The following is a 23,155-nucleotide window of genomic DNA, read 5'->3' as shown; positions in this document are numbered from 1 at the left end:
ATATCCATGTATTCCTTAAGAATTCATCTATAAATGATGCATAGTACATAGACTTACCCAGTGATTGAACCTTTACAGGTCCAAACACATCACTGTGCACAAGATCTAATATTTGTTTCGCCCTCTTACCACCAGAGGGGAAGCTCACCCAATTCTGCTTCCCATATACACAATTTTCACAAAAATCAAAATCTAGAGAGCTATTACTCATACCCTCTACCATACCTTTACCATGAAGTATTCGAAGACCCTTCTCTCCAATATGTCCAAGCGTTTGATGCCACAACATGGTCTTGTTTCCAGAGACCACTAGATTTTCTGCTCCACTTTCAAAAACCATAGAACTATTGCACCCATCAACAACAATGCTATCTTACATCTTGTACAGAGTTCTAGTCCAAACTTCCCACATCAATACCAGTGCTCCCCGAACCATCTTGCAGGTATCCTTCTCGAACATGGTTTTTACACTTGCATCATCCAACTTGCTTACAGAAATCAGATTTTTGGCTAATGCAAGAATATACAGAACACCCAGAAGTTTTCTAACCCTTCCACCTTGCAACTTCAACTTTATTTTTCCAAGAACAATGATTCTAGCCTTCCTATCATCCCCTAAGAAGACATCACCACCATCGTATTTACCATACTCGTAGAACCACTCTATATGGGGAGTGAAGTGAAAGGATGCACCTGAGTCAATCAACCATGCCTCATGATCTACATGTGTACTTGAAGAAGCCAAGTACACATCCCCACCTTCATCTGAGGTGATTTTCCCCTCTGTAGAAGAAGCGTCATCGATCCCTTTCCTTTATCAAGAGCGTTAGATTTACAGTCCCTTTTGTAGTTCCCTTCCTTTCCGCATTTCCAGTACACCACCTTTACAGGTTTTCCTGGAGATTTAGATCTCCCACTCGATGACTTATTTTTGTCTCTATTCTAGGACCGTCCTCATATAAAGAAGGCATCACCATTATAGCTCTCCATATTTTTTCATCTCATCTCCTCTGTTAGTAAGGATGAGACTATTTCATCAAACTGCAAGGCAATTACATTGCTACCTATTGCAATAACCAGACTATCCCACGAATCTGGTAGAGAACACAAAAAACTAATGCACTTATCTTCATCTGAAATTTTGATATCAATAGATGATAACTGACTTACCACAATATTAAACACATTCAGATGCTTTGTCACAGAGTCACCATCTTTCATGCTTAGGTTATACAACCTTTTTCTTAGGAACAATTTATTCACTAGAGACTTAGATTGGTACAAAGTCCCTAACTTGTCTCACAAAGCATTTGTTGTAGCTTCTCCTGATACATTCAACAATATTGAATCTGAGACACATAATCGTATTGTTCTCTTTTCCTTCCAATCCAACTTCTTCCATTCTTCATCAGACACTCCCATTGGTTTAGTACTTGAATCTACCATGATCCACTAATCTTTATCCACCAACAAATCCTCCATCTTGAGTTTCCATAACTCAAAACTCTGACCATTAAATTGATCGATCTCTATCTTTCCACTGCTTGCCATCTTCTTTCACGACCAGAATCGATACCGCAGATCTCCTACTGAACAGGTTCTACCACAGGCCTGAGCGAAACCCCTCATCAAGAAAGGTGTCCCCTTGAAGCCAAAACAACTCCAATACCAAATGTAGGTTTTAACCTCATATATAAATTACCTGCATACGATTCTAAAAACACAGAAAATAAACAATGCGAGAGAAAAACACATAAAAAACATATACAAAGAGATTTTCTCTTGGACCCCAAAACCGTGACTACCAGCTTGATTTTTCATTATGTTCCTTTCAATGTTACAATACATATTTATACGTGCCGAAGCATCCAATACCATGTTCCGAAAGCCATCGCATCCAAAACCATCGACCAAAAACCATAGGTAGGTCTATCCAACCTAATATAGGGTCCAAAAAAAATTTCTCGGGTCACTGCCCCAGACCCCGTAGAGGGGGGATACTATTGCCCCCTAAACCCCCTGGATAGGGGGGACTATTGCCCCCCCATGACCCCACCGTTGTGCAATCAGCGCAATGAAGGGGGGACTATGCCCCCCTTCTAACACCCTGGTTCACTACATAGGTTAGTTATGGAAAGAATATAACACAACCCAACATTTCTTTATCGCTGGCCCTGCGCTGTCAGACTTAATCTTCTGTTGAGTCTTGTATAGACTAGCTATCTTTCCTTCAATAACGGTCATGATCAACTAGGCCTCGTTGAACCAAGGCTTCAAGTGAGCCTTCAGTATGGATTCCTTGTGTTGAGCTGCATCTACGTGCTCTTTCAATGCCTTGGCTTCTTGTAGCTTAGCTAACCTCTGTGTAATGGCAATAGTGCGCACTATCACTTTAATTTTGTCATAGCACTATTGCATCTCTCGTGCTTCTATTTCTAGTCATTGTATCCCAGGATCTTCTTGCAGGTAGGTGACTACATCAAGTGACTACTCGAAGATCGTGGTACAGTCCTTTCCTACGCTCTCCACCGTTGCTACCGTGTCTTTCATAATGGTCTCATGCCACTCTCTGATCTCTAGTGGAGTCGAAGGTTGGGCCTTCAGCTGCACTACCTATGGCAATGTCTCAAATACAGAACTTACTAGAAAAACTTCATAGGTTTCATGGTTCATTTGCGCCTAAGAGCTCAACAACTCAATTCTCAAAATGCCAAATGTCTTTTACTAGGCAACCACCTGTAATTTATAGGCACTTTCAAATTCAAATCAGACCTTCCTCCCAAAATCGGTTCATTAATGCTATATTGGTGTAAGATTTTCGAAGATCTGGTCCATAAATTCTGACTTAAATGCCGCCCCGCACTCCCTTTCGCTGTTTTTTCATCGTCAAATCATGAACAGTGACTTTAACTGTCACTTTTCGTCTATCCTGCGTGGTTTTTCCCTTGGTAGCATAGCTCCCTGCCTGCTTCTGTGGTCTTTGTGAAATTTCTTTGTTCCGTGCGGTTCCCCGATCGCACATCTCTCTGACCCGGGCAGTGTATTTTATAGTACTGCACTTCCTTTTAGCTGCCTGGAGTGCTAAGACTGTGCTTTCCTCATATAGTCACCTAGCTGGATCATCAGTGTATGGCTTCAATCAACTACCATTCACCTTCCCTAGGAAGGGTTCCCCATTCAATTGAACTAGCTAAACTACTCCAACATTGATAATCTCCTTGATGACATATGGCCCTAACTAGTGCATCGTAAATTTCCCTGGAAATTTATCAAACTTATTGTCATATAACAACATCAAATCATTTACCTTGAAGGGGCATAGTTTGATGTTTCGATTTTGTCATGCCTTTTCACACTCCTTTTGAACTTGTTGATGAAATCCAACTAGAAACCAGTCCTCCTCAAGCTCTGCTAGCTGCGGGAGCCTCTCTTCCAGGGCTTTGTGTCCACCATTCTTATGAGTGCTACTATGTGCAAACTAGGTACAATGTATTCCATTGGCATCATAGCTTCTACGCCATACATGAATCTGAAAGGTGTTTGCCCAGTCGGCTTCTTCCAAGTCATTCTGTAGGCCCATAGCACTATGGGCACGTGCACATCCCAGTCATTTCTGTGAGAATTGGAGACCTTTGTTAGTGTGCTCTCCAGTATCTTATTGAATTCTTCCATAGTCCCATTAGCCTATGGATGATAAAATGTACTTTTCTAATGATACACTTGAAATTCTTCTATCAACGCGTTGATTGTTTCGTTAAGAAAGTGCGTACTAGGATCACTCATCAAGATCTTTGGACAACCAATTCTTGTCAACACATATTCAAAAATAAAATTTTCTGCTGTCACACTTGTACAGTCCTTCACAGGCTGCACCTCTACTCACCTGCTCAAGTACTCAGTCACAATGATGATGTATCACGCACCTGTCTTCTTTCCTTGAGGCTGAATTGGACCCACAAATTCAATAGACCATTTCTCGAATGGTTGTGATGTCACCTATGACATGAGAGGTAGTTCATCCCTCTACAATGGCCTGCTAGTCCTTTGACATGCGTCACATGCCCTACAATATGCTTTCGAACCCTTATGCAAGGTTGGCCACCACAACCCAACACGTAGAACCTTCGGCATTGTTACTTTTCCTGTATAATGTCCTCCTGCATCTCCTCCATGAGACTTAGCAAGGATGTTGCTTTGTTCAAAATCAGGCACATAACGTCACAATATATTGTCTAACCCCATTTTGCACAAGCGCCCTGCAATGGTAGAAAAGTATGCCGCATGCACTACCAGTTCCTTCTTCTGTTGACTTGTATAATCTTTCAGAGACAATCCTATCATCAGGAAGTGGATGATATCTTCAAAGTGACTGTCCGCGACACGTACTGCAAAGAGATTCACATTAGGCAACCCTTCCTCCAAATGAGTAGGTTTCTCTCCTGTCTCAATGCATGACAGATGATCAATTCCCACATTTAGCTATCCTGGATTCACAATAACTTCAAAGTTGTACTCCCGGAACAACAACTTCCACCTACATATTCTCCCCTCCAACATAGGCTTTTTGACTAGGTACTTCAATGTGTAATGATTCATATACATCTTTAAGTGTCCACCCAACAAATAGTGCCTGAACTTCTAGAACGTGTACACCATAGCTAATCCTTCACACTCTATCATGGAATAATTTTTCTCTGCTTTAGACAACTTCCTACTTGCGAATTTTTTAGGGTGATCCAGTTCTCCCTCGTCAGCTTGTGTCAGCATGGCCCCCAACGCAATACATGATGCATCCACATACACATGAAATTCCTTCTTCTAGTCCGGGAAGACTAGGATCGATGCGATGACCATCTTCTCTTTCAGCACATCCAAGCTTTGCTAACATTCATCATTCCAACAAAATGTAGCATCCTTTTTCAACAATTTCTCCATAGGCGCGGTGATCTAGGCATAGCTCTTGATGAAATTCTTATAGTATCAAGTATGCCCTAGACTTGCGCGCGATTGTTTCACATTCCTCGATGCCTCCACATTGATTATCACTGCAATATTCATAAGGTCTACCATCAATCCTTGTCTTCGTACCACATGACCCAGCACGATCCCAAAAGGGACACAAAAAAGATACTTCTTCATATTGAGCGTGATTTGGTATCTCTGACATGTATCTAGCATCAAGCACAGACTTGCCACATCACACTTGACCAATCCAAACACTGTCCAATCATCAAATTGTACCTCCAAAAAATTATGAATGAAGTCTTTGAATGCTACAATGACTACACGCAAAATGATTACTGGCACATTCATTAGCCCAAAAGGCATTATAGTGTATTGAAAACATCCCCATTCAGTAACAAAGGTCATCTTGCTTCTATCCTCAGGCGCAATTTGGATCTGATGATACCTAGAGAACGAATCAGTGAAATAATACGCTTCTTGGTTGCCTACATTATCCAGAACCTCGTCAGTGAACGAGGTCGGGAAAGGATCATGCTCACAAGCATTATTCAATTTATGGAGATCCACGCATATCCTTATTTCTTCTTTATGTTTCTTTTCCTAAAGCACTATCGAGCGTACCAAATCAGATTCTTCCACTGGTCCAATAATTCCTTCTGTGAGCATATTATCTAACTCAGCGCAGCCCCTTGCCTTATACATCGGATTAAGGTGGCAAGGTCTTTGTTTTATAAGTTTTTCATCCGGTTTTAGGGTGATATTCATGACACCCAGGTCTCCTATTATTCCCTTTATCTCAGAAAACTTTGTGGGGAACAAATCCTGATATTCGTCGAGGATCTTAGGGACCTTTTCTACTATCACATCATCCCAATAGTCCCCAATCTTTGCAAATTTTGGCTCTGCCTTTGTGCCAATGTTGACCTACCTAGTTTTCGGTGGCGCGGTTATGTCTGGATCCTCTATCTGTGGACCTTCAACCTCATGGTGACCCTCGGTTTTTGGAATATTAATATTTTTGGGATCCTCTTCTTCTTCTTCAACGGTCATGCTATAGCATTACAGTGCGTGGTTTAGCTGGGTAGTCCAATCAGGTTGAATTAGGTCCAAAGGATTCTGTGGTATCCTAAAGATCATTTCTTTAACCTCCTGTAGCACCGTGTAAATATAGTTAAACTAATCCTCAATGTTGAATGTTATTATAAATCCCTGGTGCAAGATGTCCCATTCTTTAGTTCCATGGCAGAGCTCTGTTTCCATGTACCAATTCATTGGTATGACATCTAGGGTATGACAAAATAGATGCACCCATTCAGGCTGAGGCTCCGCTCCATAAGCCTTAGTCCATTTGGCCAGGTGATCATGCAGATCATCCCTTCCATCATACTTGTCTATCATCCACACTTTCGGCTATCCAAAATGTATTCTCATCATCCTCCTATAGTCGCGCCAATCACTGAAATTATCCTTGTGCATACCCCACCATCTTGTAGGCATAGCGCGCAGTACCCAGTCCAAGGCCTGGAAGCAATGCTTCTCCAGCACTTTGCTCTCAAAATCATCCAAAAAGAGATCAACATTAGTTATCCCATCATAGTGACGAAGATTCCTTACTTCTAATGACATGCAACACAATGACTTGGTCATCATATTACAATGCAGCATAGGTACTTCATGTAGCCAGTTTTGCTAGTGCTCTAATTCTTCGTCCAAATGTGATGTGCAGGAGCTCTCGCGGTCCCATGTGATATGCCCCTTTGCTGTCGGATTTACCCAATCCTTGTCTCATGCCATTATCCTGTAAATTTGGTCTAAATTGTCATCACTTCATGCACTGGTTCTGTATAGCACGGTCCTTCTGCAAGATCCAACGACAACACTATGCATCATGAATTCTTTTCAAATATCATATTTCGCCTCTTCAGGTTGATTACCCCATTCATGTCAGTGGCCCAATCGATTCCAAGGAGTAGAGGGTAGGGATTGCTATCATCCACAATCTCTATTACCTCAAAATCTGCCAGTACGCTTGCACCTTCAATGTCAACTGTCACCCCTTGGAGCCTCCTCAATGAGATAATTTTCTATCGATTCTCCATCGTTAACTGGATTGGAGACCACTGGAGTGCAGGTCTCCCCATTCTTTCCCATGTTTTCTTTGGAAAAACATTCGCATCGAACCCCAGATCTAAGATAAATTGGTTCATTTCGTATTCCCCTATCTGTGTGGTGAGCCTCATCTCACACACAGTCCTTGCCTTATGCTTGCCAAGATTTCTGACTATGTAAAGTTTTCCAGTAGTGTCATCCTTGCCAGTGCACTAATTGATCAGTTCCATTCACAGCCTTACTATCATGGAGCAGTTTCATGTAGGTCTCCAAGAATGTGTTAATCATGGATGGGTTCGTTTCTTCAACTGGTTTCTCTTAACTTCCTGAGGTAGAGGCCTTAATGAAGGTTTTATCTCCTTCCATAAATGTTGCTTTCACGTACTCCAAATCGAACCCAGTCCCCTTTTCTAGTGCTCTGCGAACCCATTCACCTTCTGCAGGTTGATTCCATTTATCCTCCCCAGTCGTCATTCTGCTCCGTAGCATAATTTTTACCTTTAGGTCTTCCTCACAAGGCTCAGCCCTCATCATCTGGAGGTTCTGCATTGGTTGCGGAGGCTGCGACCCATTTTCGCGAATATTAGCCATAAATATAGGGAAATCCTTAATCACATGGTCAAACTAAGAACAATAGCATCATGACAGTCACATGAGATTAAAACAGTCCCTCACATAGTGTCCTAGTCCTCCACAATTGTAACAAATAAGCTATTGTTGGCCTCTACCAGACCCCCCTCCACCTCGGCCTTGATAGCACCCCTGATACTCACCTCGTGTTCCCTCAACACCTTGGTCTAGAGGCTACATTTCTACCTACACCTTTTATGCAGTTGTCCTATCCATCATTAATTCATAACTAAGGAAATTGCACTCTTTATGACCTACTGATTGATAGAAATTGCAAAAGAGATGTTATGGTGTTTGTAAAAACTTCTGTAGCAAATGGAAATTGTCGGTTGCATGTTTCCCAGCCACCTGGCATATAGAGCACCATATTATAGGTCCTGCACTTGGCCCTACCATAGCCTCCGACCGTAGAGGCATTGGTCACCCTGCTGCAACATAGTGTGCAAAGACTGGACAATCATCCTTGTCATGCCCTTGACCTTTGCATATTAGACACCAAACTTCTTTGTGGGGCTCTATTGAAGCTACTCTGTCCTTCTCTAGACTTTTCATTTTGAGGCAAAGGTTTTGCAACTGCACATGAATCTATTGAACCCCAAGATTAACATCCTGCATTGGTGCTGATGCAGTCTCATCATGATTTCCAAAGCTTCTGCCTAGGTCCCGATCTTCTATTATAATATCGCAACCCTTAGGTGGGGCAGGAGCGAGGCCACGAACCATTCACGGTGCTTCCCATCAGTTAGGTTCATGTTGGATTCATGGATTGTACACTTCAATCTTTGATCCAAATCCCAGGGTGTCTCCCTAGGATTCATCATGATCTCCTTAAATCCCACAATTGGTTGTGCTTGAGACTTAGGTCTACTGAATTCTCTATTCAACACAACCTGGATATTTGCCAATGCTGATACTGGGTTATCAGTACTGTACTTAATGTACCACGTTAGTGCACAGCCTTGCAAAGCACTAACCAACATGGCTTTCTTCATTTGGTCATCCGTGATACCCTGAGCTTCCCACACAGCCTTCGCTATGAACCAAAACTAGTTAGGATCTTCATTCCCTACGCCCGTGAATATTGGTAGCTTTACGAAGTTTGCCATGTTGGGAAGTGGTGGAGGTGGTGGTGGTTGGGGTGATGGGGTGAGGATGGAGGCACTATGGATGGATGGGACAAGGATGGGGGGGTTGTAGGTATTCGCCGGAGCCCTTGTCTTATCAACAGAATAGTGCTCAGTGGAGAAGACGAAACTGCTCCGTTATCACTCAAAGGAGGTTCAATTAGCGTGCTATACTCAGGACCTTTTCTTCCTCCATCCGTGAAAAACCTTCCACTCACGTAGCTCCAACATCAACATAACCACATGACCTGCTTTTCACACAAGAGCATCTTAATCCTAGTAATTAGTGACCTCAAATACTTACGTCGCGGTCCTTAAAAGTAGTGGTGCTTTGCTTCGCTGTAATGGACATAAGTATCGACCGTGAACTCTATCACAAATCCTCCTATGATGCGGTTGAGCCAATGGTTGACAATGCACATGACATTATCTTCAAAGGCTTCCAATCTCTGCACTAACTCTGGTGTCCAAACAATCAGATTGTCAAGCCTCCACCTTCCTTGGCCATCTTCCAACTTCGTGATCCACTCGTATAACTCAACTCCGAAGGAAAAAAAGAAGATTTTGGGTATTTCTGTGTACAGATATCTATCCAACCACTGTTCTTTCGACAATCACAAATTCTTAGTCTCTTGCACTGCGAATTCATGGATCTTTTTATCCAACCAGTTTTCAATCTCTTTCTTAGTTGGATTCCAATGATACGACATCACACATCTCGTTATGCAGATCTCGGTCCCAACAACGGAACCATTTGTTCACTTGATGGGCCCTGACCTAGGTGAAGCATTAAGAAACCAAGCAAATCCCTACACTACTGGCCCTTTTGGCATCATTCCATGGAGCGAACTGAAGTCTCACCCGAAGCAGTATGGGGGGATGCAGCAACCAAGTTTCAACACCCTGAGATGGTTGTGAGGTCAGTTTTTAGACCTTCGCTCTGCCTTCGTGCAGATCGATAAGCCCTTTAGGGCTTATCAATGTAATTCTCTTAGTCATCCTTGGAGCCTCCCTGAAAGTCTCTAGTCATCCTTCGCGGACCCTAAATAGATAGATTAGGTGCTTACACACTTATGTAATTAGTCTTACTTCTGTGTCTACCTAGATTAGCTTAAGTTTTGGTTAACTTTAACATGTATTATGATTATCTTTGCATAAAAATATAGTCTTACTTGCATTCATATGACAAAGTGAAATACATAGATTCGCACACTGATATAGCATTAATTCATAACCCCGGTATTCAACATAGCATAATCGCAACATTTATAACAAAATTAAAATAACGCATACATAGATGGAAAGTACACAGTAGTTTCAGAATACTTTTCTTTATTGATGATTCAGATTCCCAATATAGACTCTATCCACCCTGTACACACAACTACAGGGGTCCACGCACTCAGTTGCAGACTTCTATCCTAGGCATATGTGCACTCAACTGTAGAGCATCTTCCTACACTAAGACACTAACTCTTAGCACTTTAAAATCTCATCAAGTACTTCTACTTCACTTTTACTTCTGCTCTAATACCCTAGACTCCTCTTAAGACCTCCTTTTTATACAATACCATGGTCCATGGACCAAGGTCAGATCTCCAAACTGACACAATCTATCTAGACAAAGGGTGGAAAACCCTTTTTACTTTAGATATATCCGTGCTCTGCGGCTACAAAATGTGGAGAATTTATATTTCTTTATACAAACTTCAGGCCTTCTACCCCAAAACATGGGTTTTTAACCCCAAAATTAACCCCTAGAGGACCCTTTCCTGACAAGAGTCAAACAAATCCTAACCTATACTAAAGTATACTATATACATCATATAAAAAAAGGTTAATTACTTAAGAAAAATATCAAAAAAACTACTTTTTGGGGTAGATCCAATCTTTGGGCTTTGAAAGCACATTTCTATTCAAATCAAACAACTCTTATGCCCCTCTTTTGAGTACATGTCTTACTATGTAAGACGCTTGATGATGCTCATCAATAGGTAAACTATATGGGTCACAATTCCATTCTCCAACTTATTAAATTATCTTTTCTCACATTTATCCATAGATTTTTTTACATTATGCTTAATGTGAGGAGTAAAGATGTGTTACTATGTCATGTGTCATAATGTGTGTTAAATGTAGGAATTGGAGCAAGTTTTAGTTGATTTGGGTGTAGGAACTTAGACTACACGAGAAAGATAGATTCTAGGAAGTGGTCTCCCTCATTAACTCCTCCAATTAGTCGAAGATCTACCACTATATTTGATCATCTCAGGTTCACTAGTAGCCAAGCATATCGATTTCATTGGCAATCGAGCTAGTGCATGTGAAGGAAGAGTTAGACCCACCTATAATCAAGTTAGGGAGCCAAGTATCCCTACTTTCTAGGAAGTTGTTGTTAGCTCCATTTTTTTATAAATAAGCAAGCCAGGGGACTTGTTAGGATTCAAAATTTTGATAGACAAGGAGGCTATTTTAGCTGCCACACATTTTAGTTGTCATGTTATGACGTATTTGACACTTTTTACGATAATAAGTGTTAGCGCTCGAATCTGCCTCAGGCTGAAGGAAGGCGAGGTTCGAGGCAACATCAAACCAAGCTTAGCCTCGTAGCTAGCCCTACGAGGATAGGAGAGGGCTCTCTCCGGGTCTATCTCGATAAAATGATCAATAAAGTCCGAGATGACTTAAATGATAACTGATTTAGGCTAGTAAAATGAATTTGAAAGAGAGATATTTGATTTAATGACTAAGTTGTTGGGTTGTATGGGATGAGGACAGCATGAACAGAGATTTAACCAAAGGCACAGGATATTTCATAAGGCGAGATAAGCATGAGATTTTAGCAATCGAATTGAATTTAAATGGGGTGAAAAGACTATTTAAGAAAGCTGAAAAGGGCATTAATGTATGAATCCATTCCAAGTAGAAGAAAACACATAAAGACTGAACACTTACTCAAGGAAGAGAAATGACTGAATTCTACCTTTCTCACTTGAAAGTATTCAACTGGAAACAATCATGAATGGACTGTAAAACAACATATGATATATATGAAACAGAGAGAAAAACACATTGCCAAAACTCATACAACAAGGATCTTATAAATCAGAGCTGCACCATTTAATTATTTCTCTGTCAAAACTGTACCGTGATAGTTTTGGGTTTTTTCTTCCCACACTTTTTCTCAGAACTCAGAACACTTTACCCTATGACCTTCAATACAATAAATAGACTCACTATATCAAAAAAAATAAAAATGAATCGACTCAGAATATGGGAGGCTTTAATCATTACTAACTGAAGATGAAAAGCCATCCATCACTAAAAGGAACAGAGTTACATTTTTACTCGGATCTAAAAAGTGACAGCTGTAGGTGTGAATCCTTGAAATTGTAACTGAAGACAGAAATAGACCATCGTTTCCTATTTTGCAGATGCCGCAAGTATGCTTCATTTGATTGGGCTTTTCACCTTTCACCTTCTCTTTTTCCGTTTGAAACCAATTTTTGTACTTAGTGACAGACCCATCAAATTTAGTATATCTGGAACCTTGGATTCTTTCATGGCCTCTGTCGAATTTCTCATTAGAGCTGATTTAAAATTTTCTAGAGAAACCCTAGCATCGTTATCAGGTTGCAGGAGCTTAAACTGAGCTCTGAGGTACACCAATTCGTCCTCTCTTAATGATTTCACCAGTGCCTGGAACCATCTAGTCACATCAAATCCTTATTCTTGAGAGCTTTGCTGTATATCTTAGCTGTATGGTGTTGTGGTGGTGTAATGGCAGATTTCCATCAAAGTTGACAAGGTTTCCCTCATGGAAGGGCATCTGTGAGAAGTGAGGTGAGTGCGGCTAAGAGCGAGTTTAACAACCGAATCAATTTGGTGGGTGGTGAGTGGTGTGGCATTGACTTTGAGAGCATCATCGACTGCAACGTACATCAGTCTCTCTGGATACAAACTACCCACCCATTCAATCAATGAACTTGACTTGGAACTTGAGCTCTGGGCTTCAATTTTATTTAAACCAACATTAACATATTTATTATTGAAAGTGTTGGGAGATCTTCTGGTAACCATTTCAAGTAGCACGACTCCATGACTGTAAACATCGCCTTTCACTGAAACCTTTTGGCTATACGCAAATTCAGGTGCGATGTAACCTATGGAGCCTCTCAGCATGGTTGAAAGTGTGCTGCCACGAAGCTCTGGATTGATTAACTGTGCAATTCCAAAATCATTGATGTGCGCCTCAAATTGTTCATCTAGAAGAATATTGCTGGGCTTAATATCACAGTGGAAAATCTCCCCGATTCCACATTCTTCATGTAATTACGTTAGTGCCTCTGCAATGGCCATAGCAATTCTGAGCCTAGTCGCCCAGTCGAGCTGAGTAGAGTTCCCGTGAAAATGCATGTCTCAACTACCATTGGGCATGAATTGGAGTATAAGGATTTTGACATCCCAATTGGAAATTACACCCATAATTTTCACAAGGTTCTGATGCCTGATTTTACCCAGTGTCTTGCACTCTGCCATAAAACAGTGTTGGGCCTCTGCTTCTAATTCAACTTTGAGCTTCTTGATTGCCATTGTCATCCCATTAACAAGCTGCCATTTGTACACAGTGCTTGAGGCACCACTGCTGATGATATTTCTCTCGTTGTATCCTTCTGTGATCCCATATATCTCTTTCTCACTCACCTTCAAGAGAGACTCTTCAAAGTAACACATCTCCAAATTTGCAGAACCAGAAGGGGCAGAATGCTGCATCCAAAAAATGGCAACCCCCACGGTGATGATGATCACTCAATGTCAAAAGATGTATCTTTTTGTGTTTAACTTTCAGTTCTCCATCTTTTCCAAATACACAACATGTGTTTTAGAGGCGATCACCACTGCGTTCCGAAATTGATCCACCAACTATTGTGATCCCTTTGCTACAAGCAACTTCAGAAAGCATGGATGTTGAAGGAGATGCACTTCCACCAGCATCTATAGCGGCAGCTTCGATAGCGCCACGAGCATGCGCTATATTCCCCTCCTTGTTCTCCGTCACAGACAACTGGCATATGGCAAATTCATGCGTTTCTAGGCAATTGGAGTGAATCTGGGCAATTCTCAGGCTTCCGGGCTGTGTGCATCGCGCAACACTCCCAGTGCGCCACGCATCCTGAATGCGCCACCCCAGAGGAAAAATGCATTGGGAATCTGCGCCTAATGCGCCACGCGGCCCATGTGTGCCGCGTCATGTGCTCTATGCACTGCGCACCCAAATCCACACACAGTTTGCCTCAAATTTTGTTTGAGTTTCTCTCTTATCATTAGCATGCAAAATGAGATCCTCATACCTTGCCTTAAAATCCTTTTTATCTCCAAGAAGTTCTGGACAACAAAAGTCAAATAAAGCCCACATTTCCTTTAGGTTGTTTTGAATAGGTGTGCCACTGACAATAATACGATGTGCACTAGGAATCTCTCGAAGGCTTGTGGCACGTTGAGTATTCGGATTTTTGATGATGTGTCCCTCATCCAAGCTCACATAATCCCATGTAACGATATCTTCACTTGTATCTCCATATCCATCTCTTCCATGATAATCCCCTCTAATTGCTTTCCAATTATTTAGAACAACATCATATGTTGTTAGAAGTATACCTCCAGTCTGAAAAACATGTTGAAGAGCATACTCACGTGTACTTCCTGGACTCCCAAAAAAATCCCTAACTTTTCTTGAGAAGCCAACAATAGAAAACTCTTTTCATCCAATTAGGAAGGACAGTTTTTGGTGCTACAATCAATGCACGCTTGATAAGGCATGAGGTAAAAAGTCCTGCCAAGAAAGAAGATAACTACATTGTTTTGCCCAGCCCCATGTCATCACCTAAAATGCCTCCTCTGGATTTACAGTGAAGATCCCAGAGCCATTTGATACCTTCACGTTGATGTGGGTACAAAGTGGTTGCTATTTTGCCAGGAAGTCTATATGTTTGTTTGCCTTGTGTAGATGTAATTGCTTTTGATTCTTCTAAAGCAACCTCTTCCGCTGAGTTGCTACTCACATCTTCATATTCATACACATTTTGTGCATGATTTTCCTTAGTAGTAAGAGCATGCTTTTTCAATTGCACTTTTATTGATTCTGCAGAATCTAATGAACTGTTCTCATCTTCAGAAAACGCGGAATTATCTTCATCCACAGAAGAAGAAATCGAAAAGTAATAGCTTGATTTTGATCCCTGTTATCATTTCCAGTACGCAATTCAGTGCACCTTGAAGGTTCAGCAGAATCCTCTTCGCCATCGCCAACCTTAACAGACGTTGAAGACAGAGCATACAAAGCATTCTCAAATTCTGGAGCATCTGAGCTGTGGACTAGGGTATCAACTCCATCCTCACGTTCCTCAACATGCCCTGTATATTCCTCATCACTTGCTGATTCTTCATCACATATACTGTTTGAACCATCCTTGAAATAATTCAAAGCATCTAAAATCTTGTTTTTGAGAGTTTTCCGCGGCTCTGCATTATCTAACTCTGTAGTTATGGAGTGTTCTACACGTTTGGAACTTTTGATGCTTAGAGAACCAAGCCTTGAATTTATTTCATCCAAATCATTTTTAGAAGATATCTTATCCTGTCTCTGTTTAATGCTAAACCCTTGGCATCCTACATTGCTTCCTTCAGAATAACCACCATCATCTTTTTCACTAGTTGCCAATTAATTAGACACCAAACAATGAGAACTCAAAGTAATATCATCATTAGAAGCTTTACACAGTCTTCATCTTCCAGCTACTCTGACTTTACCTGTGTTCTTCCCGCAACAAGAAAATTGGATTTCTTTTTCAAAATTGGTGTGATATCCTGCTTGGATTATCCAACATTAACTTGATGAAGTTTCCTTGGTGAACTTGATTTTGACAGAGGATTGACGAGACTGAGTCTAACATTGGCTCCAATTAGGATGGCAGCTGCCGCTCCGTGGAGGTGCCAAGATCTGCAGATCTTTGGGAGAGGAAACAGTGCCTTCATCCATTGGGATATGGAGTCCATTATTCCAACAAACCAACATGACTCAATTTATTGACTGAAACTTGACTCAAGCTGACTCAATGCAAACCGAAATGACTAAAAAAAAACATGATTCTAACATACTAACTGAAAATGGCAAAGACCTAGACTTAAAACTTAAAGCTTGGTGGCAGTACATGGCCACCTGTGTTTCTTACAAGATAATATATCCTCAAACTACATCAAAATGCCAATGCAACCAATAAAGAAGATGGCTTCTTGACTGATTTTTTCTATCAGACCTTCTGGTCAACAGTACAAACTGGTCACTGGGCATCCAAAATCATAGTTGACCGTGATCTCCTTCCTCACTGAGCACTGGAATAAACACTTTCACTACTGACTGCAATAAATCTGCCATTGGATCGTGAAAAACATGAAGTCTTTCCTCCTGCTGAAGAAACAAGGTGTCCTTTGCTTCAAATTCTAATCTTCCTTCATCATGTACTTCAGTAAAAGTATGCTCCTAGGCTTCAAAAAACTCTGAACAGGTAGATGATCAGATATCTTCTTGGAAAAACATTTCAACACATGAAACATATGAAACATATGAAGAAGAATCTGAATGGAAATCTTGAATGTTTTGATCTTTTGCAGTGTGACTGTACTGTAGGTCATATTCACATGATATGATAGCCAGGTTTTCATGCTCCTTATTACATTCATTAATCAAAAGAAAAGAAACTTCAGATTATTCTTGAAACTCAGGCATGACGTCTCTATCATCTATCATAAATTCGTCCAGAGAACCTTTTTCACCTACTTGAACAAATATATCCTCTTGCTGTTCATGAATTGGTTGGATTACCTTGGTAGGAAGGTTGTGTTGTGATTAGATGAGGGCAGTTAAGCCTGTAACTCTGTCTTCTTCATTTGAGGCAGCCTCGACAATGCAATTCTCTTCTATGAGATCTGGAGCAACATGTTTTTCATGATCACAATCTGTCTCTGGATCTGGTTTATCATCATCATTTTCGGAGATTGGAGCATCATTTTCCTGCGTATCCTCATTTATTCAACCAGATTTGAAATAGTAGTTCTTTTTTCATCATTTTCAGTCATATGGAAATCTTTAACCTGCTGATTTTGATCCTGCTGCAAAGTTTCCTCTAAGAGTTCTGTAGACTGCTGAAATGGATTTTCATACAATGCTTCCATGATTTCTTCGTCCATAAAATTATCATCCTCATAGTATTTTTCAAGGTTCTCAATAAAACCATAAGCATGCTTGCAACAATCCTGAACTAAATTTAATGATGGATAAGATTCTCTATACTTCTCAAAGAATATTGAATGAAAATCCTTTAGACAATAAATGGAAGGAGGTGGAAAGCTTTCATACCAAGATCGGGCTTTGTCTTTCAGAGTAGCCATAAACATTTTCATCAAACTGTCTTCAGGGAAATCGATCTTTAATTTATGCACGTGAATGTGAAATTTCACCAGATGAAGAGCAGCGTCATTACCTTCCACATTTCTGAACACAGGAAAATTCTTTGACCAATTTACCTTGGGCATTTTATTTGGAAAACCTGGGATGTGATCTCGGCTCATGGGAGCGTATCTTCTTGCAATCTGATCCATCTTGAGAAATCTCAAAGCTACTGATCCTTCTGCAGTGGAGTCACTATGAAGGACTGGTTGCACGGATTCTTCAGTGAATGGAGTCGCCAGGTGAATGATTTTAGCCGTCTTCTTATGTCTGATCGTTGTTCACCATCAACAATTAGCTCTGAACTTGAGATATGTACTAGGGAAAAACAATCTACAAGTAAACCATTTCATCCCCAGTGGAGTCGCCACTATGTTAGTGCTCGAATCTGCCTCAGGCTAAAGGAAGGCGAGGTTCGAGGCAACATCAAACTAAGCTTAGCCTCGTAGCTAGCCCTATGAGGACAGGAGAGGGATCTCTCTGGGTATATCTCGATAAAATGATCAATAAAGTCCGAGATGACTTAAATGATAACTGATTTAGGCTAGTAAAAGGAATTTGAAAGAGAGATATTTGATTTAATGATTAAGTTGTTTGGCTGTATGGGACGAGGACAGCATGAACAGAGATTTAACCAAAGGCACAGGATATTTCATAAGGTGAGATAAGCATGAGATTTTAGCAATCGAATTGAATTTAAATGGGGTGAGAAGACTATTTAAGAAAGCTGAAAAGGGCATTAATGTATGAATCCTTTCCAGGCAGAAGAAAACACATAAAGACTGAACACTTCCTCAAGGCAGAGCAATGACTGAATTCTGCCTTTCTCACTTGAAAGTATTCAGCTGGAAAAAATCATGAATGGACTGCAAAACAACACATGATACATATGAAACAGAGAGAAAAACACATTGCCAAAACTCATACCGCAAGGATCTTATAAATCAAAGCTGCACCATTTAAACATTTCTCTGTCAAAACTGTACAATGATAGTGCTGGGTTTTTTCTTCCCACACTTTTTCTCAGAACTCAGAACCCTTTACCCTATGACCTTCAATACAATAAATAGACTCACTATATCCAAAAAAAAAATGAATCGACTCAGAATATGGGAGGCTTTAATCATTACTAACTGAAGATGAAAAGCCATCCATCACTAAAAGGAACAGAGTTACATTTTTACTCGGATCTGAAAAGTGATAGTTGTAGGTGTGAATCCCTTGAAATTGTAGCTGAAGACAGAAATAGACCATTGTTTCCTATTTTTCGGCTACCGCAAGTATTCTTCATTTGATTGGGCTTTTCACCTTTCACCTTCTCTTTTGCCATTTGAAACCAATTTTTGTAATTAGCGACAGATCCATCAAATTTAGTATATCTGGAACCTTGGATTCTTTCATGGCCTCTGTCGAATTTCTCATTAGAGCTGATTTAAAATTTTCTAGAGAAACCCTGGCATCGTTATCAGGTTGCAAGAGCTTAAACTGAGCTCTGAGGTACACCAATTCGTCCTCTCTTAATGATTTCACTAGTGCCTGGAACCATCTGGTCACATCAACTCCTTATTCTTGAGAGCTTTGCTGTATATCTTAGCTATGTGGTGTTGTGGCAGTGTAATGGCAGATTTCCATCAAAGTTGACAAGGTTTCCCTCATGGAAGGGCTTCTGTGAGGAGTGAGGTGAGTGCAGCTAAGTGTGAGTTTAACAACTGAATCAATTTGGTGGGTGGTGAGTGGTGTGGCATTGACTTTGAGAGCATCATCAACTGCATCATACATCAGTCTCTCCGGATACAAACTACCCACCCATTCAATCAATGAACTTGACTTGGAACTTGAGCTCTGGGCTTCACTTTTATTTAAACCAACATTAACATATTCATTATTGAAAGTGTTGGGAGATCTTCTGGTAACCATTTCAAGCAGCACGACTCCATGACTCTAAACATCGACTTTCGCTGAAACCTTTTGGCTGTACACAAATTTAGGTGTGTTGTAACCTATGGAGCCTCTCAGCGTGGTTGAAAGCGTGCTGCCACGAAGCTCTGGATCCATTAACCGTGCAATTCTAAAATCATTGATGTGCGCCTCAAATTGTTCATCTAGAAGAACATTGCTGGGCTTAATATCAAAGTGGACAATCTCCCCAATTCCAAATTCTTCATGTAAATACACCAGTGCCTCTGCAATGGCCATAGCAATTCTGAGCCTGGTCGCCCAGTCGAGCTGAGTAGAGTTCCCGTGCAAATGCATGTCTAAACTACCATTGGGCATGAATTGGAGTATAAGGATTTTGACATCCCAATTGGAAATTACACCCATAATTTTCACAAGGTTCCGATGCCTGATTTTACCCAGTGTCTTGCACTCTGCCATAAAACAGCGTTGGGCCTCTGCTTCTAATTCAAATTTGAGCTTCTTGATTGCCACTGTCATCCCATTAACAGGCTTCCCTTTGTACACAGTGCTTGAGGCACCACTGCCGATGATATTTCTCTCGCTGTATCCTTCTATGATCCCATATATCTCTTTCTCGCTCACCTTCAAGAGAGACTCTTCAAAGTAACACATATCCAAATTTGTAGAACCAGAAGGTGCAGAACGCCGCATCCAACAAATGGCAACCCCCACGGTGATGATGATCGCTCAATGTCAAAATATGTATCTTTCTGTGTTTAACTTTTAGTTCTCCATCTTTTCGAAATACACAACATGTGTTTTAGAGGCAATCACCACTGCGTTCTGTAATTGATCCACCAACTGTTGTGATCCCTTTGTTACGAGCAACTTTAGAAAGCATGGATGTTGAAGGAGATGCACTTCCACCAGCATCTATGTCTTCAGCATATATTGGAAAACTAGCATTTGAATATGGTTCATTCCATGTCTCCGGCAACACTACAAGCTGAGCTTCATTATCAGCTGCAGCCTTGATAGTGGCATGAGCATGCGCTATATTCCCCTCCTTGTTCTCCGTCACAGACAACTGGCATATGGCGAATTCACGCATTTTTGGGCAATTAGAGTGAATCTAGGCAATTCTCAGGCTTCCGGGCTGTGTGCGCCGCACAGCACTCCCAGTGCACCACACATCCTAAATGCAATGCACGGTGAATCTGCGCCCAATGCGCCGCGCGGCCCATGTGCGCCGCGCCATGTGCTCTATGCGCCGCGCACCCAAAACCACACACAGTTTGCCTTAAATTTTGTTTGAGTTGCTCTCTTATCATTAGCATGCAAAATGAGATCCTCATACCTTGCCTTAAAATCCTTTTTATCTCCAAGAAGTTCTGGACAACAAAAGTCAAATAAAGCCCACATTTCCTTTAGGTTGTTTTGAATAGGTGTGCCACTAACAATAATACGATGTGCACTAGGAATCTCTCGAAGGCTTGTGGCACATTGAGTATTGGGATTTTTGATGATGTGTCCCTCATCCAAGCTCACATAATCCCATGTAACAATATCTTCACTTGTATCTCCATATCCATCTCTTCCATGATAATCCCCTCTAATTCCTTTCCGATTAATTCGAACAACATCATATGTTGTTAGAAGTATACCTCGAGTCTGAGGAACATGTTGAAGAGCATACTCACGTGTGCTTCGTAGACTCCCAAAAAAATCCCTAACTTTTCTTGAGAAGCCAACAATAGAAAACTCTTTTCATCCAATTAGGAAGGATAGTTTTTGGTGCTACAATCAATGCACGCTTGATAAGGCATGAGGTAAAAAGTCCTACCAAGAAACAAGATAACTGCATTGTTTTTCCCAGCCCCATGTCATCACCTAAAATGCCTCCTCTGGATTTATAGTGAAGATCCCATAGACATTTGATACCTTCATGTTGATGTGGGTACAAAGTGGTTGCTATTTTGCCACGAAGTCTATACGTTTGTTTGCCTTGTGTTGATGTAATTGCTTTTGATTCTTCTAAAGTGACCTCTTCCGCTGAGTTGCTACTCACATCTTCATATTCATACACATTTTGTGCATGATTTTCCTTAGTAGTAAGAGCATGCTTTTTCAATTGCACTTTTACTGATTCTGCAGAATCTAATGAACTGTTCTCATCTTCAGAAAACCCAGAATTATCTTCATCCACAGAAGAAGAAATCGAAAAGTAATAGCTTGATTGTGATCCCTGTTATCATTTCCAGTATGCAATTCAGTGCACCTTGAAGATTCAGCAGAATCCTCTTCGCCATCGCCAACCTTAACAGACGTTGAAGACAGAGCAGACAAAGCATTCTCAAATTCTGGAGCATCCGAGCTGTGGTCTAGGGTATCAACTCCATCCTCACGATCCTCGACATGCCCTATATATTCCTCATCACCTACTGATTCTTCATCGCATATATTGTTTGAACCATCCTTGAAATAATTAGAAGCATCTAAAATCTTGTTTTTGAGAGTTTTCCGTGGCTCTGCATTATCTAACTCTGTAGTTATGGAGTGTTCTACATGTTTGGAACTTTTGATGCTTAGAGAACCAAGCCTTGAATTTATTTCATCCAAATCATTTTTAGAAGATATCTTATCCTGTCTCTGTTTAATGTTAAACCCTTGGCATCCTTCATTGCTTCCTTCAGAATAACCACCATCATCTTTTTCACTAGTTTCCGATTCATTAGACACCAAACAATGAGAACTCAAAGTAATATCATCATTAGAAGCTTTACACAGTCTTCGTCTTCTAGCTACTCTGACTTTACCTGTGTTCTTCCTGCAACAAGAAAATTGGATTTTTTTTTCAAAATTGGTGTGATATCCTGCTTGGATTATCCAACATTATTTTGATGAAGTTTCCTTGGTGAATTTGATTTTGATAGAGGATTGACGAGATTGAGTCTAACAATAAGAAATTGTGTTTTGATCCAGCACTAATTTGACTCAAGGGACTAGAGCTCTTGGGTTAGGGGCCAACCCTAGCAGTAGAAGTTCCTCTCTTGTATGTATATTCATAGGCTATAATGTTGATTAGTTTTTGTATTTTATTCATGTCTCTTTTATCTTAGAATATTGATTAAGTTGTTGGATTATTCATGCTTCCATTAGCTTACAGGATAAATTAGTTGTTGTAGTGAAATAGAGTAAAATACATAAAAAAAATCTTGTGACAATGACCCCTATCTCATCTCCCTCATGGGATCATGATTAGAAGACCCCATTCTCATAAACCAAAAATGAGGTTTGACATTTTTTGTCCATTGCATAGATTAAGTTTTAGTATTCACTGTTTATGATTTCTTGGACAAATTCACAGTGGTTATTATGCTCTTTAATATTGTTGTAGCTTAGAAGTAGTTCTTGTCATAGATCTAGTTCTTAGCAATAGTTAGATCATATTTTCCAAATTTAGTTCATATTTTCCGCATTGACATGTAATGAGTTGTAAATGAAAACAGAAACATGTGTAATTACAGGGTTGTTGATTTGCAAGAAGGGACTCCTCCAACCAACTTCGTCTAGGTCTTCTCCACCTTTTGTGGATGCATGCCAACAAATATTCTGAACCTCTGTCTTTAAGTTACCGTGAAAAAGTTGCCTTAGTCGAATCCAGCCTTCCTGGAATGCTGGGCTTGGCCAAGGGTGATGATCAACTTACCCAGACTTTCACCACTATCCTACACCCTTCCAACGTTTTATCTCACCATTATTTCCCTCAAAAACCTCTAAACCCAACTTCCTATAGCTGTTTAGGTTATCGTGTAACAGTATCCTGTAGCAAACATATAACAGCCTATTTTGACCTGCAATGATAGCCTAGCCTAGTTTACGAGTAGTTTAAGCTCTCATCTTGGACTCAATGACCAGAAAT

General features: G+C 40.6%; 2 protein-coding genes across 2 annotated transcripts; both read right to left on the bottom strand.

Moving 5' to 3' along the window:
- Positions 1-12,581: 12,581 nt before the first annotated feature.
- On the bottom strand, positions 12,582-13,601 carry LOC149169828 (putative leucine-rich repeat receptor-like protein kinase At5g63930). The gene is made up of 2 exons (XM_089425354.1): positions 13,256-13,601; positions 12,582-13,150 (listed from the first exon to the last, which is right to left on the bottom strand). Exons 1-2 carry the CDS (start codon positions 13,599-13,601, stop codon positions 12,582-12,584), a joined length of 915 nt encoding a protein of 304 aa, XP_089281480.1.
- A 5,674-nt stretch (positions 13,602-19,275) lies between these two features.
- LOC149169827 (putative proline-rich receptor-like protein kinase PERK11) lies at positions 19,276-19,944 on the bottom strand. Its single transcript, XM_089425353.1, has one exon. The coding sequence runs from the start codon at positions 19,942-19,944 to the stop codon at positions 19,276-19,278; it is 669 nt and encodes a 222-aa protein (XP_089281479.1).
- Positions 19,945-23,155: the final 3,211 nt, after the last annotated feature.

This window comes from Pinus tabuliformis, chromosome 4_2 (genome assembly GCF_031772625.1).
Source record: "Pinus tabuliformis cultivar Carrire ecotype Pingquan chromosome 4_2, CPIR1, whole genome shotgun sequence".
NCBI lineage: Eukaryota > Viridiplantae > Streptophyta > Pinopsida > Pinales > Pinaceae > Pinus > Pinus tabuliformis.
Note: the sequence above shows the minus strand (reverse complement) of the source record. Positions and strands in the feature narration are given on the sequence as shown.

Coding starts and splice junctions, on each gene's coding strand:
- LOC149169828 (XM_089425354.1), bottom strand. CDS start 13,601: ATGCAGCATTCTGCCCCTTCTGGTTCTGCAAATTTGGAGATGTGTTAC. Junction 13,151..13,255: donor ACTCCAATTCATGCCCAATG/GTAGTTGAGACA, acceptor AATTACATGAAG/AATGTGGAATCGGGGAGATT.
- LOC149169827 (XM_089425353.1), bottom strand. CDS start 19,944: ATGCGGCGTTCTGCACCTTCTGGTTCTACAAATTTGGATATGTGTTAC.